This window comes from Diaphorina citri, unplaced genomic scaffold (assembly GCF_000475195.1).
Source record: "Diaphorina citri unplaced genomic scaffold, Diaci psyllid genome assembly version 1.1 scaffold140, whole genome shotgun sequence".
Lineage (NCBI taxonomy): Eukaryota > Metazoa > Arthropoda > Insecta > Hemiptera > Psyllidae > Diaphorina > Diaphorina citri.
Genome location: NW_007377577.1, coordinates 4,082 through 21,952, shown reverse-complemented (window position 1 = coordinate 21,952; position 17,871 = coordinate 4,082). Strand labels below are relative to the sequence as shown.

The window sequence follows — 17,871 nt, the reverse complement described above, 5'->3', positions numbered from 1 at the left end:
GTAATATCTGTTATTGAAAAATGAGTGTATTTTTTTTTTTTTTTTGTGGATGGTGAGATACGCATCCGGGACCTTCAGTGTGACAAACACGGGTGTTACGACTGAGCTAACCGTGCTCCCAAACATTTTATATATTTTTGACCGAACTGAAAAATGCGTGACACACTGATACACATACCTGCATAGTTTTGACAGTAATGGGGCTCGATCGAGGACCATCGCCCGCAGGATTGAACGCCAAGATCTGAATTCTATATTGCGTATACTTGTCTAGGAATACCAAACTGTGTGATGTGTAGGATGCTGGTACCACTTCCAATTCCTCTACCAAGTCCTCACTATTCACCTCATTCACTGATTCTGTTACTAGATAGAATATCTGGAATCAAATAATGGTCAATTATGAATTATAGGTAATGGAGGAGTTGCAAATGGGTAAAAATTATTAATAAATGGTCGATTCCTACGCAAAAAGTAGTGAAAAATGTAAATCTGATAAATATTTTTAATAAAATGTCGATTCCTACGTAAAAAGTTGTGAAAAATCCAAATCTGAGGTCAAAACTCCGAAAAAGGTAATATTATTAATAAAAGGTCAATTCCTACGTAAAAAGTTGTGAAAAATCCAAATCTGAGGTCAAAACTCCGAAAAAGTAACCTTTAAAAGGTCGAAAATTCAATTTTTAATTGCCGTTCTAATGAAAAAGTTCAAAGACTTGTGACGTCAGATTTCACGTCGAACTGCGCAGAAACGCTTCGCACAAACAAACGAAGCGGGAGTCATGAACTATGACGTCATTGCCTACGGGAGCGTATGCCGTGACGTCAAAGTTCACGATTTACCGGTATTTTTTAAATCGATTTATCTCGGGATCTAGGCTACGGGAGCGTATGCCGTGACGTCAAACTTCACGATTTACCGGTATTTTTTAAATCGATTTATCTCGGGATCTAGAGTGACGTCAAAGTTCACGATTTACCGGCATTTTTTTAATCGATTTATCTCGGGATCTAGAAGTCGTAGAAGAAAAAGATTCCGTTAGTCCTTTATCTCGGTATCTAGAAGTCGTAGAAGAAAAAGAAAAATTCCGTTGGTCCTCATTTTTCCTGCTCTATGACTTTGAAATATCACCCAAGTAAGCGCAACTGATCTATTAAGAAGAAAGTTTTGTTAAAGGTTTGATAGAGGGAACTGTAACTGCTAAGGTCTTATCGTCCCGAAATCGAAGAAAGAAGGAAGACAGGATAGGATAAAGCCAGCCGTTCCGAGAACGAACATTATCCGTTCAGGACAAAATCCGCCGAGGGCGGGAATCGAACCCGCGACCTAGCGCTTACAAGGCAGACGCGCTACCAACCAAGGTAGGCTTAAGGGAACTGTTGACTCTGTACGGGAGGTGTCCATTTGAGTCTCTGTTGGAGATATGGAGATCATTTCTACATACTGGAGGTTCCTACTTACCTTGTATCCCAGGAGATCTCCATTCTGTTGACTCTGTACGGGCGGTGTCCATTTGAGTCGGACCTCGGTTGGAGATATGGAGGCTGCCTCTACATGTTGGGGTTCGCCGGTGGGCACGGCCTCGCCTACATAGACAGGTATGGGGGGTGAAGTCGGGCCTATCCCTTGTGAGTTGAAGCCGACCACGAGGATTTCATAGTTGTGATCCTTGCTCAGATCGGACAGGATGATTTGGGATACCTGGAATAGAGGATAACAATATGAATAGTAATAGTGCTTAGTGCTCACCTCGGATTTGGATTTTTCCCAACTTTTTACATAGGAATCGACCATTTATTTATAATTTTTACCCATTTGCAACTGCTCCATTCAAGGAAATCAAATAAGGAAAATTTCTCACTAAATTTTGGACAATTTTTTTCTCCAAGTTCACTGAATAGAACAGTTGCGCTTACTTAGGTGAAGTTTCCAAGCCAAAGAGCAGAAAAAAATGAGGAACTAGGGAATTTTTCTCATTCTTCTACGACTTCTAAGTCCGGAGATAAATGGATTTAAAACACACCGGTAAAACCTTGTTTTTTTTTTTTTTTTTATAGGTTTGAAAAAGGGAACTGTAACTGGTCTTATCGCCCCGAAAGCAAGAAGAGAAGGAAGACGGGATAGGAGAAAGCCAGCCGTTCCGAGAACGAACATAATTCCGTTCAGAATAAAATCCGCTCCGGGCGGGAATCGAACCCGCGGCCTAGCGCTTACAAGGCAGACGCGCTACTAACCAGGCTAACTAGGCTGGGTTTATTCTACGGAGCCCCTGATCAGTTTTAGAGTAGGTAGCCAAAACGTTGTGAAAATAAAAGTAAAAAAAAAAAACTCTATCGCTACGTTAGGGCCTGCCTCGGTGGCGTAGTGGTCAAGACTCCCCCCTGGTAAACAGGAGGGCGGGTTCGATCCCAGCCGAGGTATGGAATTTTATTCTCAATATAATTTGAGAAATTGACCACATAATAATGGACATCTAAGGGTTCGTTTTGAGCTACAATATATTTAAAGGTACCCTAAGTATTCTTCTTCTTCACCCTTTCCCGTGTACAGACGGGGTCGGCGTTTTCGTCAGCCCTAACTGGGGTGATTGCTTTGGGCTGACATTTGGTTTTGGACCCAACCTTTGCTATTTCTTTAGCAAGGGAAATTCAGGCTGGTATACTCCCTGTTTAAAGTCCCCCAGCCAGACAGAGCAAAGATGGTAATAAGTAATATTACCTCCTTGACTAGGCGTTGCATGACGGGATCTGTACAATTCCATGGCTAACTGCTGTCTATCGTCTATATCCATCGCCATCGACTCTTCTAATGTCTTCTGTGCTTCTTCTGTAACACAAACAACTCGTTATTAATAATCTCTCCACACATTATTACATTTAGTGAAGAAATTTAACATTAGAAGGAACTGTAACAGTCGTATCGGCCTTGGAGTTTTGGAATGAAAATTGTCCCGAAATCTAAGAGAGAAGGAGACAGGATTCAAAGTGCTATCTCCACTGGCTAATTACTACTTAGGTATTTATCTATTTATTAGTGATATAGGCCCACAATGTAGGTATAACTTACGTTTATATTTATAGCTCTTGCTCTTCACACACAATATGGCTACTACCATAATAATAACAATGATAGAGCTAGCTGCCAATGCTACCATGAACCAAGTCTGTCTGTAGAATGGCTTCATTTGAAGATAGCCGTATTCCAGATATAGCTTGGATGGGGTGAGCACCTGAAATGAAAAACAGAATTCAATTAATTCAAGGAAATCAAATAAGGAAAATTTCTTACTAGATTTTGGACAATTTTTTTCTCCAAGTTCACTGAATAGAACAGTTGCGCTTACTTAGGTGAGGTTTCCAAGCCAAAGAACAGAAAAAAATGAGGAACTAGGGATTTTTTCTCATTCTTCTACGACTTCTAGATCCGGAGATAAATGGATTTAAAACACACCGGTAAAACCTTACATACTGACGTCACGGCATACGCTCCCGTACGCGATGACGTCACATCAACTGTCCTGAGCAATGCTCCCTTGAACTTTTGAGCTTTTACCCAAACGCAAGTTCTATTATGGATACTTACGTTATCGTCAGAATATACAGGGTAGCTTATACCGAACGTATTGTAAGCTATAACCCGGAATATGTAGGAAGTAGAAGGCAGTAGATTCTGATAGGACACGCTGAATTCTTCCAGAGGCCCATTGCTGGTTCTGATAACTGTAGTCCAACGAGTGTCGTCTGAAACAAGAATATAAAACAAACAAAATTAGTTAAAGTTTTTTTTCCCCCCTCTTGATTGATGTTGTCTTGTTGTACTTAAGTTTAACTCCACTGTCCTATCCACCTATTGTCATTCCTTTTTCCTTTGTACCTATCCTTGTATATATTCAATGTGTGCCAAATTTATAAATGTTGAAAATAAAACAGAAATAAATTTGAATTTGTAAAAAAAAAAAAGTTAAAGTTTTAGACGAGGAGGATTCAGCTCAAGGTTTGTTGAGCTTGTGAGAGAATTGTTAGATTCAAAGTTTCACTTAAGTTAAGCAACATTGGGTATGGCTTCTATCCGGATAGGTGACCGGTGACCTTACTCAGTTTCTTTATTTTTTCTGAAGGAAGTCTGCCATCCAGCCTCAAAAATGGGGAGGGTAACTTGTCCTCAAACGAACATACCAAGTAGTGTAAAACCCCCCGTCACAAAAAAGCAATCATCTAGGTAGGTAATCCTACAGCGAAAAAAAAGGGGGGAAAAATCCTATTGGTGTTACTAGGGGACAATAAAAAGCTGTTAGTTCATACAAACAGCCCGAAACAATATCATTTACCAAAAGCCTCGATCAAAAGCGACACAAACAAAGAGGGATTTCTGGGAGTTATACAAAAAGGGGAAAGTAGCACATAAAATATAATCAAAACAAAACACATTTAAGTGATTTAAGGGGCAGAAATTTAGGAAACTTGGGGAAGTAGCAAATCAAATAACACAGAACACATTTAAGGGGCAGAAATTCAGGAATCTTGGGGCCGGAAAAACAAAACACTATGCAAAGCTACCACAACAGCCACATTTAGAGGAAGCATTATATTGACTTACGATGCCGTTGCCAGTCTTCCATAACTGCACACAGAACAATAGAAAAACAGAAAACTGGAGTGAGTCATGAGAAACACCCTGGGGTACACAAAGCTTCCCTACGAATACCGGAGTAAGCTACACTTTTTTTTTTTTTTTTTTTTTTTTTTTTTTTTGAAGGGGGGAACGGACACTTGACAGAGGGAACTGTAACTGCTATGGTCTTATCGTCCCGAAATCGAAGAGAGAACTCAAATTATGTTGAGGATAAAATTCCATACCTCGGCTGGGATTGAACCCACGCCCTCCTGTTTACCAGGCGAGCGCCTTGACCAACACACCACCGAGGCAGGAATAGGTAGGTGTCTGTAGGACTCTAAACAGGGAGTAGACCAGCATAGTCTGGCTGAAGGACTTTAAACAGGGAGTATACCAGCCTGAAATTTCCCTTGCTAAAGAAATAGCAAAGGTTGAGTGCAAAGGCATCCACTCGTAAAATTTGTAGCCAAAACCAAATGTCAGCCCAAAAGCAATCACCCTAGTTAGAGCTGATTGAGAGACTGACGAAAAACGCTGACCCCGTCTGTACACGGAAAAAGGCGAGGAAAAGAGTAAAATAAATAAATGCTGTAACTTTGTGTTAATATATCACAACTTTGGTGCTCACTGCAGCATTGTAGGATTTTCCAAATATCGCAATAATCCAGTCCTCAATATTTACCTATCATGCTGGCACCGGTCGCTTTGTGCATTTGAGTATATGTCATAGCTACTCATTTTCCTCACGAGGCTGAGTAGGCCCCGCAACAGCCAGTCACGGAATCAATCATTTGCATAATACAAATTTTTGCACCGAGCCCGGAATGGAACCCGGGTCTCCTGCGTGCAAGACGAGCGCAGTAACCACTACGACATGGGAGCTGACCTCTATTATTAATACTCTTCTTCTTCTTCCTAGCCTTTTCCCATTTAAATAGGGTCGGCGATCTCTATTATTAATACTAAATTTAATAATTATAATAGAAGGAGTAACACATTCTACGTGAGCTCATGTCACACTAATTACAGCTATCACTCACCTCTTAATAGAATGGTCAGGAATGCCAATGACGGCGATTTTAATTTTAATTAAATTTAAGCACCTATTCTTTATTACTTTTTACTTTCCTTTTATATTTGATTTTTTTTTTTTTTTCTACTGTATTTGATTGTTGTTTGTGTTTGTTTAGTTTTAGTGTATTTTTTTCTATTGTTATTTTTGTATAAAGGGTTAGTCCCGTAAATAAATAAATAATACTCACCTCAATACCGAGCACATCTTGTTTGGGCGTCTGTTGAAGAGGTGTGGGGAAATCTGACACCGGCTGGAATAGAACCCGGTACCCTCCAGTAGAATGATCTCCGGACCAGTGCTGTATGGGCAGGGGATCCCAGGTAACGCGCACACTGGTGGTGGTAATCGGAACTACCTTTACGCCGCTGACTGCCTTGCTGGGAGCTGGGAATGAAATCAAATGAAAAAATTAGAATAGAACATACCTTGTTTATACTGCCAGAATGAGACTGAAAAGTCCCTTTACCCCCGCAGTCTAAACAAGGTCTTATATATTTCTTATGTATAGTTTATACATAGTATGTAAATATAAAACCTTGTTTGAATTATGAAAAAATATTATCTCAAATTAAATGCAATTAATTATTTATAAGAATCTTCGTGACATAAAAATTAGAAAAAGATAATTGTCAGTCTAGTTAGCTTGGAGGGTAGCACGTCTGTCTTGTAAGCGCTAGACCGCGGGTTCGATTCCCGCCCGGGGCGGATTTTATCCTCAACGGATAATGTTCGTTCTCGGAACGGCTGGCTTTCTCCTATCCTGTCTTCCTTTTCTCTTCGTTTTCGGGACGATAAGACCTTAGCAGTTATGATTGAGAATTTTGAGATTCGACAGACAACAAAGAAAGTTTAATGAGCTTTAGAGAATACTCAGATTCCCATCATCAGACCAAAATCGTGAGAAAGAAGTTACGCAATTTCTGATATAATGGTGCTCCTGACTCATATCTTACCTGCTGATAGAGTTCTAACTTGTGCTGACTCGGCACTCCAGCCTGAGGCTCCTATATCGTTGGTGGCTTGTATGCTCAGTGTCGTGGTGAAGGTGGCATTGTTGGGGATATCCTTGACCTGTACACTGGACCCTATGGTATTAACAGTGGCGCTTCTACTGACTGGCCCGTAGAGGACTTTGAACCCCTCTATTTGACCATTGCGATGTTCGAAGGGGACTTCGCCCCATTTGACCACTATAGTGGTGGAGGAGGTAGCGTTAGCAGTCACGTTACTGGGGCCCAGGGAGGGAACTGAAAACATAGAATGACAGTAACATAGATTTTATTTGGGGAACATTTTTTTATGCAAAGGTTGGCTAAAGTAATTAATGAATATTAATAATACGCCAAAACGGAACCCTGCCGGAACGGAACCTTAAACCAAACCCTACCAAAACTCTTTTAAAAAAGAAGTCGCCATTACAAAAAAAAAAGCATTTCAATTAACTATCAGAAGCGGAGGGTATACTGACTGGCGTGTGAGCTATTATAATTTTTCAATTCAGTGATGTAGGGTAAGACTTTTTCAAATTTTTACCGCTTCGATTCCTAGGATTCGTTCTTGGAACGGCTGGCTTACCTGACTCCCTGGTTCCCTCCACAGCGACTGCACTGGCAACACTGCTTCCTACATCATTGAAGGCAGTCATAACCACTTCATACTGAGTGAACTCTTCTAGATAAGGTTCGTTCTTGGAACGGTTGGCTTACCTGACTCTATCCTGTCTTCCTTCTCTCTTCGATTTCGGGACGATAAGACCATAGCAGTTACAGTTCCCTCTGTCAAACCTCTTGAAAAAAAAAGGTGATTATTCGGTAATATGTCTATGAAAACACGTGCTAATTGTTGAAATAAATTAGAAACCGTAATAAGACTGACCTTGGTGGTTTCGTTTCGATTTTGTCTCCTGTTTAATATTTTACAAGATAGTCCAAATAAATCCCTCGTAAATTACCAAGTAAGAAAATTGTTCCGTTTTTCACGAATTTGAAGATTAAGGCAAAGAGGTGAACAAAATAAGGTGTAGCAGTTGTTTCATTGCTACGGAAAAAAAATTATACAGCAAATGATAGAAAGATGGCTTCTTTTTATATTTCATAAAACATTTTTAATCTTTAATATTTGCGAGCTTTCAAAATAGAAGAAAAACTATATCTAATATCTGATTTGGTTTGACACGTTGACTCCTGCCATTGGTTATTTGGTCATGGGATTTTGGACCTCGTTTCCTAATTCCTAAGGTCCACGAGCAGTTATCTGTCACGGATACGTTTCGTCACCTTACATCTAGCTTGTTCCATATATTACTTTACACTGGATTAAATGGAGAACCGCGCACTTATCCTGTAGAGAGGCGGACTGTAGCCACGCTGGGTAAGTGTGCGGTGGTACATTATTTGATCCAATGTAAAGTAATATGAGCCAGCCTAGTTAGCTTAGTTGGTAGCGCGTCTGCCTTGTAAGCGCTAGGCCGCGGGTTCGATTCCCGCCCGGGGCGGATTTTATCCTGATGGGATAATGTTCGTTCTCGGAACGGCTGGCTTTCTCCTATCCTGTCTTCCTTCTCTCCTCGATTTCGGGACGATAAGACCATAGCAGTTAAAGTTCCCTCTGTCAAACCTCTTAAAAAAAAAAAAAAAAAAAAAAAAAAAAAAAAAAAAAAAAAAAAACAAAAAAAATGGATAAAAGTTGCACGACTACACTTCCAATGCAACCGCAATGGCTCTGAAATGTTTCTTCCTCACCATCTCTCCTCAGGTATGGCTGTGTTACACGAAGTGCAGAGAGAGAGAGAGAGAGAGAGAGAGAGAGAGAGAGAGAGAGAGAGAGAGAGAGAGAGAGAGAGAGAGAGCGAGCGAGAGAGAGCGAGCGAAAGAGAGAGCAGGGGATAATACTGCCCCCTTATCACTTCTCCCTATTATCTGCCCTGCTAAATGACGTCAGACTATCAGGCATCACTTTGCCATATTGCCCCCATACTTCTCTCCTTCTCCTTCTCCTTCTCTCTCTCTCTCACCTGGACCAGGTATGTATGATGATGATGACGATGACTAATTCTAGAACTTTATTTTCTGCATCAAACATAGGTATTTAGGTATGTAGGCAATTCCTACAGAGGTACCTAAATTTAGAACGAAAGCTCTAGATGAAATTATGAGTTCTGGATTTACCTCTATATATTTCTCAAGGTTCTGATTTTATTTACTAATTTTTTTATCATCATTCTTATTATTACCAATCAAATCATTATTTAAATTTCTAGAATGATATGTCCGAGACTGGAGGACTTTAAACACGGAGGTTACCGTAAGGGTGCCAGCCTGAAATTTCTCTTGCTAAAGAAATAGCAAACTCCTCAATTGTTGAATTGAGTGGTCCGGTGCCAGACTTGCCTAACCCTCAGTTTCTTCAAATTGAGATAATGAGACCTAAAGTTGGGACAAATTTTAAAATCCTGAAATGAAGTATTCCAGCAACCAACATAGTATTTCATGTCATCAGACATACCCTCTCGATGCTGGGAACAGATCTTTTTTAGTAGGTACTTCCTCCTAATGGAAGGTAGCTCGAAATTTTCAAATTTGTGGGTTAGGCAAGTCTGGCACCGGACCACTCAATTTCACAATGTAAGAACCGGTTCTGGCCAGCCTAGTTAGCTTGGATGGAAGCGCGTCTGCCTTGTAAGCTCTAGGCCGCGGGTTCGATTCCCGCCAAGGGCGGATTTTATCCTGAACAGATAAGTCATAACTTTGAGGAGTGCGAAATACAAAGTGCGTATGGTTGACAGGCAGGAAGGTAGGTAATAGTACCTACGTACATCAAATTCATAAAGATCTTATGAAAAGCTACTCAAACATCCCATGAAAGGTAGTCGCCCATTATACACCAAGACAGCATCATAATTTATTCTTACATGTTTATAACATAGTATTAATAATATTTCACCATAATATTCGTAAAAGTTTTTCCTCATTTCGAGGCGTCTTCGGAAAACCTTCAAACTCCGCGATAAGTTTTGTCTCCCGCCCAGTAGTGTCGTCAGAAATCTGCCAGAGCTTTTGCCTGCCAAAGACTTGCCTAGATTCAGATTCTGGGCACCCGACTTTAGAGGCGCCTCTAGAGTGTTTTATCCTCGTTTCCCCCCTCCAGCTCTTATTCTTTCCCCTCCAGCCCTTCTTGTTCTTTCCCCTCTTTTGCCTTCTATTTCTTCTTCTATATCTCCCCCCTCCAGCTCTTCTTACTTCTTCTTCTTCTCTCCTACTTTTCCCCTCTTTGTCTTCTTTCTCTTTTCTCTTTATCCTCCAACTCTTCCTACTCCTTCTCCTTATAGGATCTCTTCTCTCCTATCTCTCTATATCATCTCTATTCCTTTTTCTTGTTCTTCTTCTCCTTTCTTTCTTCTTCTTCTTCCTCATTTTTCTTTCTCCTTCTCTTTTTTTCTTCCTCCTCTTCTTCTTCTCCTTCTTCTCCATATTCTCCTTCTCCTCTGTTTCCTTGTTTTCGTCCTTGTCCTCCTCTTTCTTCTTCTTCTTCTTCTTCTCTTCCTCTGTTTTTACCCCTTCCAAATATACTCTCCTCTCTATGGTCGTCTACTTCTTCCTGTTCCTCCCCCTAATTCTTTTTGTCTCTATCATGTATTATTCTTCACCCTTCCTCCATAGGTCTCATCTTGTCCCTCCCTTCCTTCTTTTTCTTCTTCTCTTCTCTCTGTCTCCTCTTGATCATCATTTCCCCTTCTCCACCCCCTCTATCCCTTTCTCATCCTATTACATATTTGTTTCTCTTTCTTCTCCTTCTCCACTCATTCCTCTTCCTTCTTCTTTTCCTCGCCCTCCTATTTCTTCCTCTCCACTTTTCCCCTCCTCCGCTTTCTCTCCCCGCCCACTCTCCTTTTTTCCCCCCCCACTCCGTATCATCATTTCCTTCATAATATTAGATTGATCATCAATTTTTGTGTTTTCTCCTCCTCCTCCTCCTTTCTTTTGGGTTTTCTTCTCAGCCCCGCCGGCATTCTTGTCACCCTCCCCTTCTCCTCTCCCTCTCCTCCATCTATCATTGATGATTGAGACTTCTTTTCACTCCCCCCTCCCCCATCCTTCCCCTCTTTAACTCAGTGCCGTGGGTATCACAAATGGACCTCTTGAGATTGACGTCATCCTCATAGAGCGTCTGCCTTGTAAGCGCTAGGCTGCGGGTTCGAGTCCGACCCAGGGCTGATTTGTCCTAAACAGATAATTTTTGTTCGCGGAATGGCTGATGGCTGTCTCCTATTCTGTTCGGGTGCCCAGAATCTGAATCTAGGCAAGTCTTTGGCAGGCAAAAGCTCTGGCAGATTTCTGACGACACTACTGGGCGGGAGACAAAACTTATCGCGGAGTTTGAAGGTTTTCCGAAGACGCCTCGAAATGAGGAAAAACTTTCACGAATATTATGGTGAAATATTATTAATACTATGTTATAAACATGTAAGAATTATGCTGTCTTGGTGTATAATGGGCGACTAATACCTTTCATGGGATGTTTGAGTAGCTTTTCATAGGATCTTCATTAATTTGTTGTACGTAGGTACTATTACCCACCTTCCTGCCTGTCAACCATACGCACTTTGTATTTCGCACTCCTCAAAGTTATGACTTATCCGTTCAGGATAAAATCCGCCCTGGGCGGGAATGGAACCCGCGGCCTAGAGCTTACAAGGCAGACGCGCTTCCATCCAAGCTAGCTAGGCTGGCCAGAACCGGTTCTTACATTGTGAAATTGAGTGGTCCGGAGGCAGATTTGCTTAACCCACAAATTTGAAAATTTCGAGCTACCTTCCATTAGGAGGAAGTACTAAAAAAAGATCTGTTCCCAGCATCGAGGGTATGTCTGATGACATGAAATACTATTGTTGCTGGAATACTTCATTTCAGGGTTTTAAAATTTGGCCCAACTTTAGGTCTCATTATCTCAATTTGACCTCAGTGGTGTAGTGGTTAGCGCGGTGGACCTCGGACCTGGAGGTTGGTGGTTCGAGTCCAAGTCAAGTCATAAAATTTAGCGTAGTGCATTGAGCAGGGAAGGACATTTGTGACAAGCATTTATGCTCAACACAATTAAAATTCCTTTTTTTTTTTAAGAAACTGAGGGTTAGGCAAGTCTGGCACCGGACCACTCAATTAGGAAATTCTTCTTTTGCCAGGCATTTCAGGAGAAGCTGGGTGTCACCTAATAGAGGCGTCACATAAGCTTTGGGAGTTATAGGTATACAGTGATTTCGTCCACCCTGCCATATCGCATTATTGCAGATACATTGTAGGTACACCGTTATTTTATTCCCATTTGTTTCGCCTTATCCTACAAAGTTGTTGTTCTCAATGTGTCAAGAAGAGTCAAAACTCGATTTTTCTCTCTCCGAAATCCAGAACACAAAAAATAAACAAAGCTATTTGTTCACTCTGCTTTAACACGCCTACTCCCGTCGCTGATAGACAACAGATGGGTATTTGAAAATGAAAAGGTGAAAAAGAAAGGTTAGGTAGGTACCTACCTACCTACCAAATTATGTCAGTAAGAAGAAAAAAAAAGTGAGAAAATGCCTGAAAAAATGGTCCTTATTGGTTCAAGTACCTACACTTATCCCTCACGGATACTTTTTTTTTTTTAAGAGGTTTGACAGAGGGAACTGTAACTGTCTTAGCTATGACATATAAATGCGCATAGCGACCGGTGCCAGCATGGTAGGTAAACATTGGATTTTAGGATTATTGAAATATTGGGAAAATTCTACAATGCTGCAGTGAGCACCAAAGTTGTGACATAATAACACAAAGAAACTGCATTTACCTACATTTTACTTAGAATATTTAGATAACCCTTCGTGAGGAAAATGAGTAGCTATGACATATGAATGCGCATAGCGACCGGTGCCAGCATGGTAGGTAAACATTGGATTTTAGGATTATTGAAATATTGGGAAAATCCTATACAATGCTGCAGTGAGCACCAAAGTTGTGACATAATAACACAAAGAAACTGCATTTACATTTTACTTAGAATATTTAGATAACCCTGCATCTTCCAAAACTATAAAAATATGCAAAACTGTAAAAAATATGTAAAACAAAACAAAAACTTGTACTTATTTCGACAGTCGAAAAATTCCTTGCCGAAACCCCCGCCAATAAAGTTTCAGGGCTCCACTAAGCTCTGTCTTCCAACGGAGACAGAGGTTTCGAAAGTTCTTTGTCGATGATTTATTTGGCGTTCCGACCACGCTCTGTCAATTAAAATATTCTTAAAAAAACATTTTACATATATTATCGAGAGCACGCCCCCCTTACAGTGATGAAATTTGGGCCGGAGATCAATTTTATTATTTTTAAATTGGCATATGGGATATGGGCCCAATTCCATCAGCCCAATTAGACTGAAACCAGTCCATTCTCAATTTCTCACACATATCCGTAACCTTTTTCTCGTCCTCTTTCTATTTATTCTTCTTCTTCATACTCCTTTTTGATCCTTCTTTATATGAAAAATTTCCTTCTTTTTCCCCTGTTTTTCTCCTCTTCCTCCTCCTCCTCCTTCTTACCCTTCATCTTCTTCGTAGCCTTTTTGGTCTGTCTCTCTTCTCACACATATCCATAACCTTTTCCTCCTCCTCTTCCTTCTCCTCCTTATTTATCTTCTTCTCTTCCTCTTCCTCCTCCTCTTCCTTCTTCTATTTCACTTCTTCATACTCCTTTTTGACCTAATCGTCCTTCTCGCCTTCTCTTCCCCCTTCTTTCTCTTCTTCTTCCTCCTCCTCCATAGGCTATGAGCCTCTTTGACCTGTCTCTTTTCTCACACATATCCATATTTCCTCCTTTCTTCTTCTCTTCCTCTTCCTCCTCCTCTTCCTTCTTCTATTTCACTTCTTCATACTCCTTTTTGACCTAATCGTCCTTCTCGCCTTCCCTTCCTCCTTCTTTCTCTTCTTCTTCTTCCTCCTCCTCCATAGGCTAAGAGCCTCTTTGACCTGTCTCTTTTCTCACACATATCCATATTTCCTCCTCCTCCTCTTCCTCCTTTTTTATCTCCTTCTCCATTCCCTTTTTGACCTTCCTTTTCTGATCCCATTCCGACCAGAGCGACTCCAAGATTTTCGGCTCTATGATGTTTTAGTCCGGGCGCCAAAGTCATTCCTCTGTCCTAATTGACAAAACCGTCTAGTCAAGCTGACTTTTTTTTCGGGATGTTAGGAAAATTGGAGACGGAACACGCTCTCTCTCTCTCTCTCCCTTCCTCCCTCTTTTAGAACGAAAGCTCTAGATGAAATTATGAGTTCTGGATTTACCTCTATATATTTCTCAAGGTTCTGATTTTATTTACTAATTTTTTATCATCATTCTTATTATTACCAATCATTATTTAAATTTCTAGAATGATATGTCCGTGGAGGACTTTAAACACGGAGGTTATCGTAAGGGTGCCAGCCTGAAATTTCTCTTGCTAAAGAAATAGCAAAGGTTGAGTGCGAAGGGCATCCACTCGACACACCCGTAAATTTTTTTTTGTAAAAAAAAAAAAAAAAAGGGGAAGGGGGAGAGCGCTCCCTCTGTTTTTTTTTTTTTTTTTTTTTTTTTGTAGCCAAAACCATATGTTAGTCCAAAAGAAATCACCAAAAGAAATACCGGTTAAGGCTGCCAAATGGAATTATTAACATAAAACTCTGTGTAAACTGTGTAACTCTGTGGGTACCAACAGCCTGTAACTCTTGGTACAGCTGTAACAAGAATTCTAGGTACAGCTGTATCAAGAACTCTAGATACAGCTGAATCAAGCGGATCTTGTCTGGGAATATGAATCATTCATGCGATTACGGTGACCTTTCTCTTTGCTCAGAAACAAACACGACTTGTACCTAATAATTATTATTTCAGCTGACTATCACTCCAAATAGCAGGTAATATTATGCTTGGATCTGTAACTGTTAACTGTTTACCAACCTCAATGATTTTTTTTTTTTTAACTCTGAACTGTGCTTTAAGACCTGACAGGCTCACCTGTTCAGGCGTACCTTTCAGGTCTACCTGAGTGCATGGCAGGGCATAACAGTGGACACCACTGATGTAAGATTTTAAAGCAATATACCATGAAAGATAGTTTTTATTATTTAGAATATTTCGAGTCAGCTCCCATGGCGTAGTGGTCTTTGCGCTCGCCTTGCACGCGGGAGACCCGGGTTCGATTCCCGGCGGGGTCAAAAAATTTGTATCATGCAAATGATTGATTCCGTGACTGGCTGTTGCGGGGCCCACTCAGCCTCGTGAGGAAAATGAGTAGCTATGACATATAAATGCGCATAGCGACCGGTGCCAGCATGGTAGGTAAACATTGGATTTTAGGATTATTGAGATATTGGGAAAATCCTACAATGCTGCAGTGAGCACCAAAGTTGTGACATAATAACACAAAAAAACTGCATTTACATTTAAAATTTAGCGTGCTTGGAATCTGGACGGGTAGCTCGTCGCCGAATGTAAAAACCTGATTACGAAAAAAAAAAATAATAATAATAATAATAATAATAAATAAATAAAAAAATAGCAGTTATACAGTGATATTAATACTAACCTTCTTGGGAGAGCTTGTTGCCAAATAAAGGGTAAAACCTCCGTCAGTAAAAACCCCAGCAGTAATACAGTGACGTTAACTCCTAGAAAAAAATATTTACCTCTGATGGAAAGGAGAGAACCTACGACATTCATATTGGTAGTGCAGATAGATATCACTCTTATTGACTCGTATAACTGTGGCAGTGTTGCAAGCTACCACTTCTGTTATGAGATCCCCATATTTCAACGTCAAATCTGCAATCTGAAAACAAACAACAGTACATATTGCATAGTCAGAATGAAGCTCTAAGGGCCTAGTGGTAACCTTCCATTCACAAGATTTATTCACTCAATCATTCACATACACATACTATCTCAAGAATCCCAACACCTAGAAAGATCAAATTTGGTAGGAATATTCCAATATTCTAGAAGTGCACTAACCAAAAAGAGAGAATAGATCAGTTGCGCTTACTTGGGAAATGTTTCAAAGTCATAGAGCAGGAAAAATGAGGAGCAACGGAATTTTTCTTTTTCTTCTATGGCTTCTAGATACTGAGATAAATCGATTTAAAAAATACCGGTAAATCGTGAAGTTTGACGTCACGGCATACGCTCCCGTAGGCGATGATGTCGTAATTCATGACTCCCGCTTCGTTTGTTTGTGCGCAAGCGTTTCTGCGCATTTTGACGTAAATTCTGACGTCACAACTCTTTGAACTTTTTCAGTAGAACGGCAATTAATAAAGTGCTGCAAGGCATCATGTGGGCTCGGGCCGATTCTCGAATACTTATGGATTTTGACAAAACATCAAGTAAAAAGAAGGTTTAAAAAGTTATTTAAAATGTTTCGGCTCTATGATGTTTTAGTCCGGGCGCCAAAGTCATTCCTCTGTCCTAATTGACAAAACCGTCTAGTCAAGCTGACTTTTTTTTTCGGGATGTTAGGAAAATTGGAGACGGAACACGCTCTCTCTCTCTCTCTCTCTCTCTCTCTCTCTCCCTCTCTCTCCACGCTCTCTTTCTAATATGGCTTCTTTTTATATTTCATAAAACATTTTTAATCTTTAATATTTGCGAGCTTTCAAAATAGAAGAAAAACTATATCTAATATCTGATTCGGTTTGACACGTTGACTTCCGCCATCGGTTATTTGGTCATGGGATTTTGGACCTCGTTTCCTAATTCCTAAGGTCCACGAGCAGTTATCTGTCACGGATACGTTTCGTCACCTTACATCTTTTTTTTTAAGAGGTTTGACAGAGGGAACTGTAACTGCTATGGTCTTATCGTCCCGAAATCGAAGAGAAAAGGAAGACAGGATAGGAGAAAGCCAGTCGTTCCGAGAACGAGCATTATCCCATCAGGATAAAATCGGCCCCGGGCGGGAATCGAACCCACGGCCTAGCGCTTACAAGGCAGACGCACTACCAACTAAGCTAACTAGGCTGGCTTACCTTACATCTAGCTTGTTCCATATTATACTTTACACTGGATTGGATTAAATGGACAACCGTGCATTTATCCTGTAGAGAGGCGAACTGTAGCCACGCTGGGTAAGTGTGCGGTGGTACATTATTTGATCCAATGTAAAGCAATATGGAACAAGCTAGACGTAAGGTGATGGAAAGTATCCGTGAAGCCAGCCTAGTTAGCTTAGTTGGTAGCGCGTCTGCCTTGTAAGCGCTAGGCCGGGGGTTCGATTCCCGCCCGGGGCGGATTTTATCCTGCTGGGACAAAGTTCGTTCTCGGAACGGCTGGCTTTCACCTATCCTGTCTTCCTTCTCTCTTCGATTTCGGGACGATAAGACCATAGCAGTTACAGTTCCGTCTGTTAAACCTCTTGGAAAAAAAAACCATTCTGGCTTTCTCCTATCCTGCTTTCCTTCTCTCTTCGATTTCGGGACGATAAGACCATAGCAGTTACAGTTCCCTCTGTCAAACCTCTTTTTTTTAAAGTGTCCGTGAGGGATAAGTGTAGGTACTTGAACCAATAAGGACCATTTTTTTAGGCATTTTCTCACTTTTTTTTTCTTACTGACATAAATTGGTAGGTAGCTAGGTACCTAACCTTTATTTTTCACCTTTTCATTTTCAAATACCCATCTGTTGTCTATCAGCGACGGGAGTTGGCGTGTTAAAGCAGAGTGAACAAATAGCTTTGTTTATTTTTTGTGTTCTGGATTTCGGAGAGAGAAAAATCGAGTTTTGACTCTTCCTGACACATTGAGAACAACAACTTTGTATAGGATAAGGCGAAACAAATGGGAATAAAATAACGGTGTACCTACAATGTATCTGCAAAAATGCAACATAGCAGGGTGGACGAAATCACTGTACCTATACCTAACTCCCAAAGTTTTTGTGACAGTTGTTTTACTCTCTATTGGGTGACACCCAGCTTCTCCTGAAATGCCTGATGGCAAAAGAAGAATTTCCTGATTGAGTGGTCCGGTGCCAGACTTGCCTAACCCTCAGTTTCTTCAGATTGAGATAATGAGACCTAAAGTTGGGCCAAATTTTAAAACCCTGAAATGAAGTATTCCAGCAACATAGTATTTCATGTCATCAGACATACCCTCGATGCTGGGAACAGATCTTTTTTA

The 17,871-nt window shown here is 40.7% G+C and overlaps 1 protein-coding gene across 1 annotated transcript in view; it reads right to left on the bottom strand.

Moving 5' to 3' along the window:
- The window catches only part of LOC103504910 (protein sidekick), a 14,851-nt gene extending 7,490 nt beyond the window's left edge, over positions 1–7,361 (bottom strand). Inside the window, exons 1-5 of the mRNA XM_017449891.2 lie at positions 7,266–7,361; positions 6,644–6,937; positions 5,878–6,074; positions 1,463–1,702; positions 179–379 (exon numbers count right to left, since the gene is read on the bottom strand). Coding sequence (XP_017305380.1) covers positions 179–379; positions 1,463–1,702; positions 5,878–6,074; positions 6,644–6,937; positions 7,266–7,335 — 1,002 coding nt within the window. The 5' untranslated portion in view covers positions 7,336–7,361. The remainder of the gene's footprint in view (positions 1–178; positions 380–1,462; positions 1,703–5,877; positions 6,075–6,643; positions 6,938–7,265) is intronic.
- Between the last annotated feature and the right edge of the window lie 10,510 nt (positions 7,362–17,871).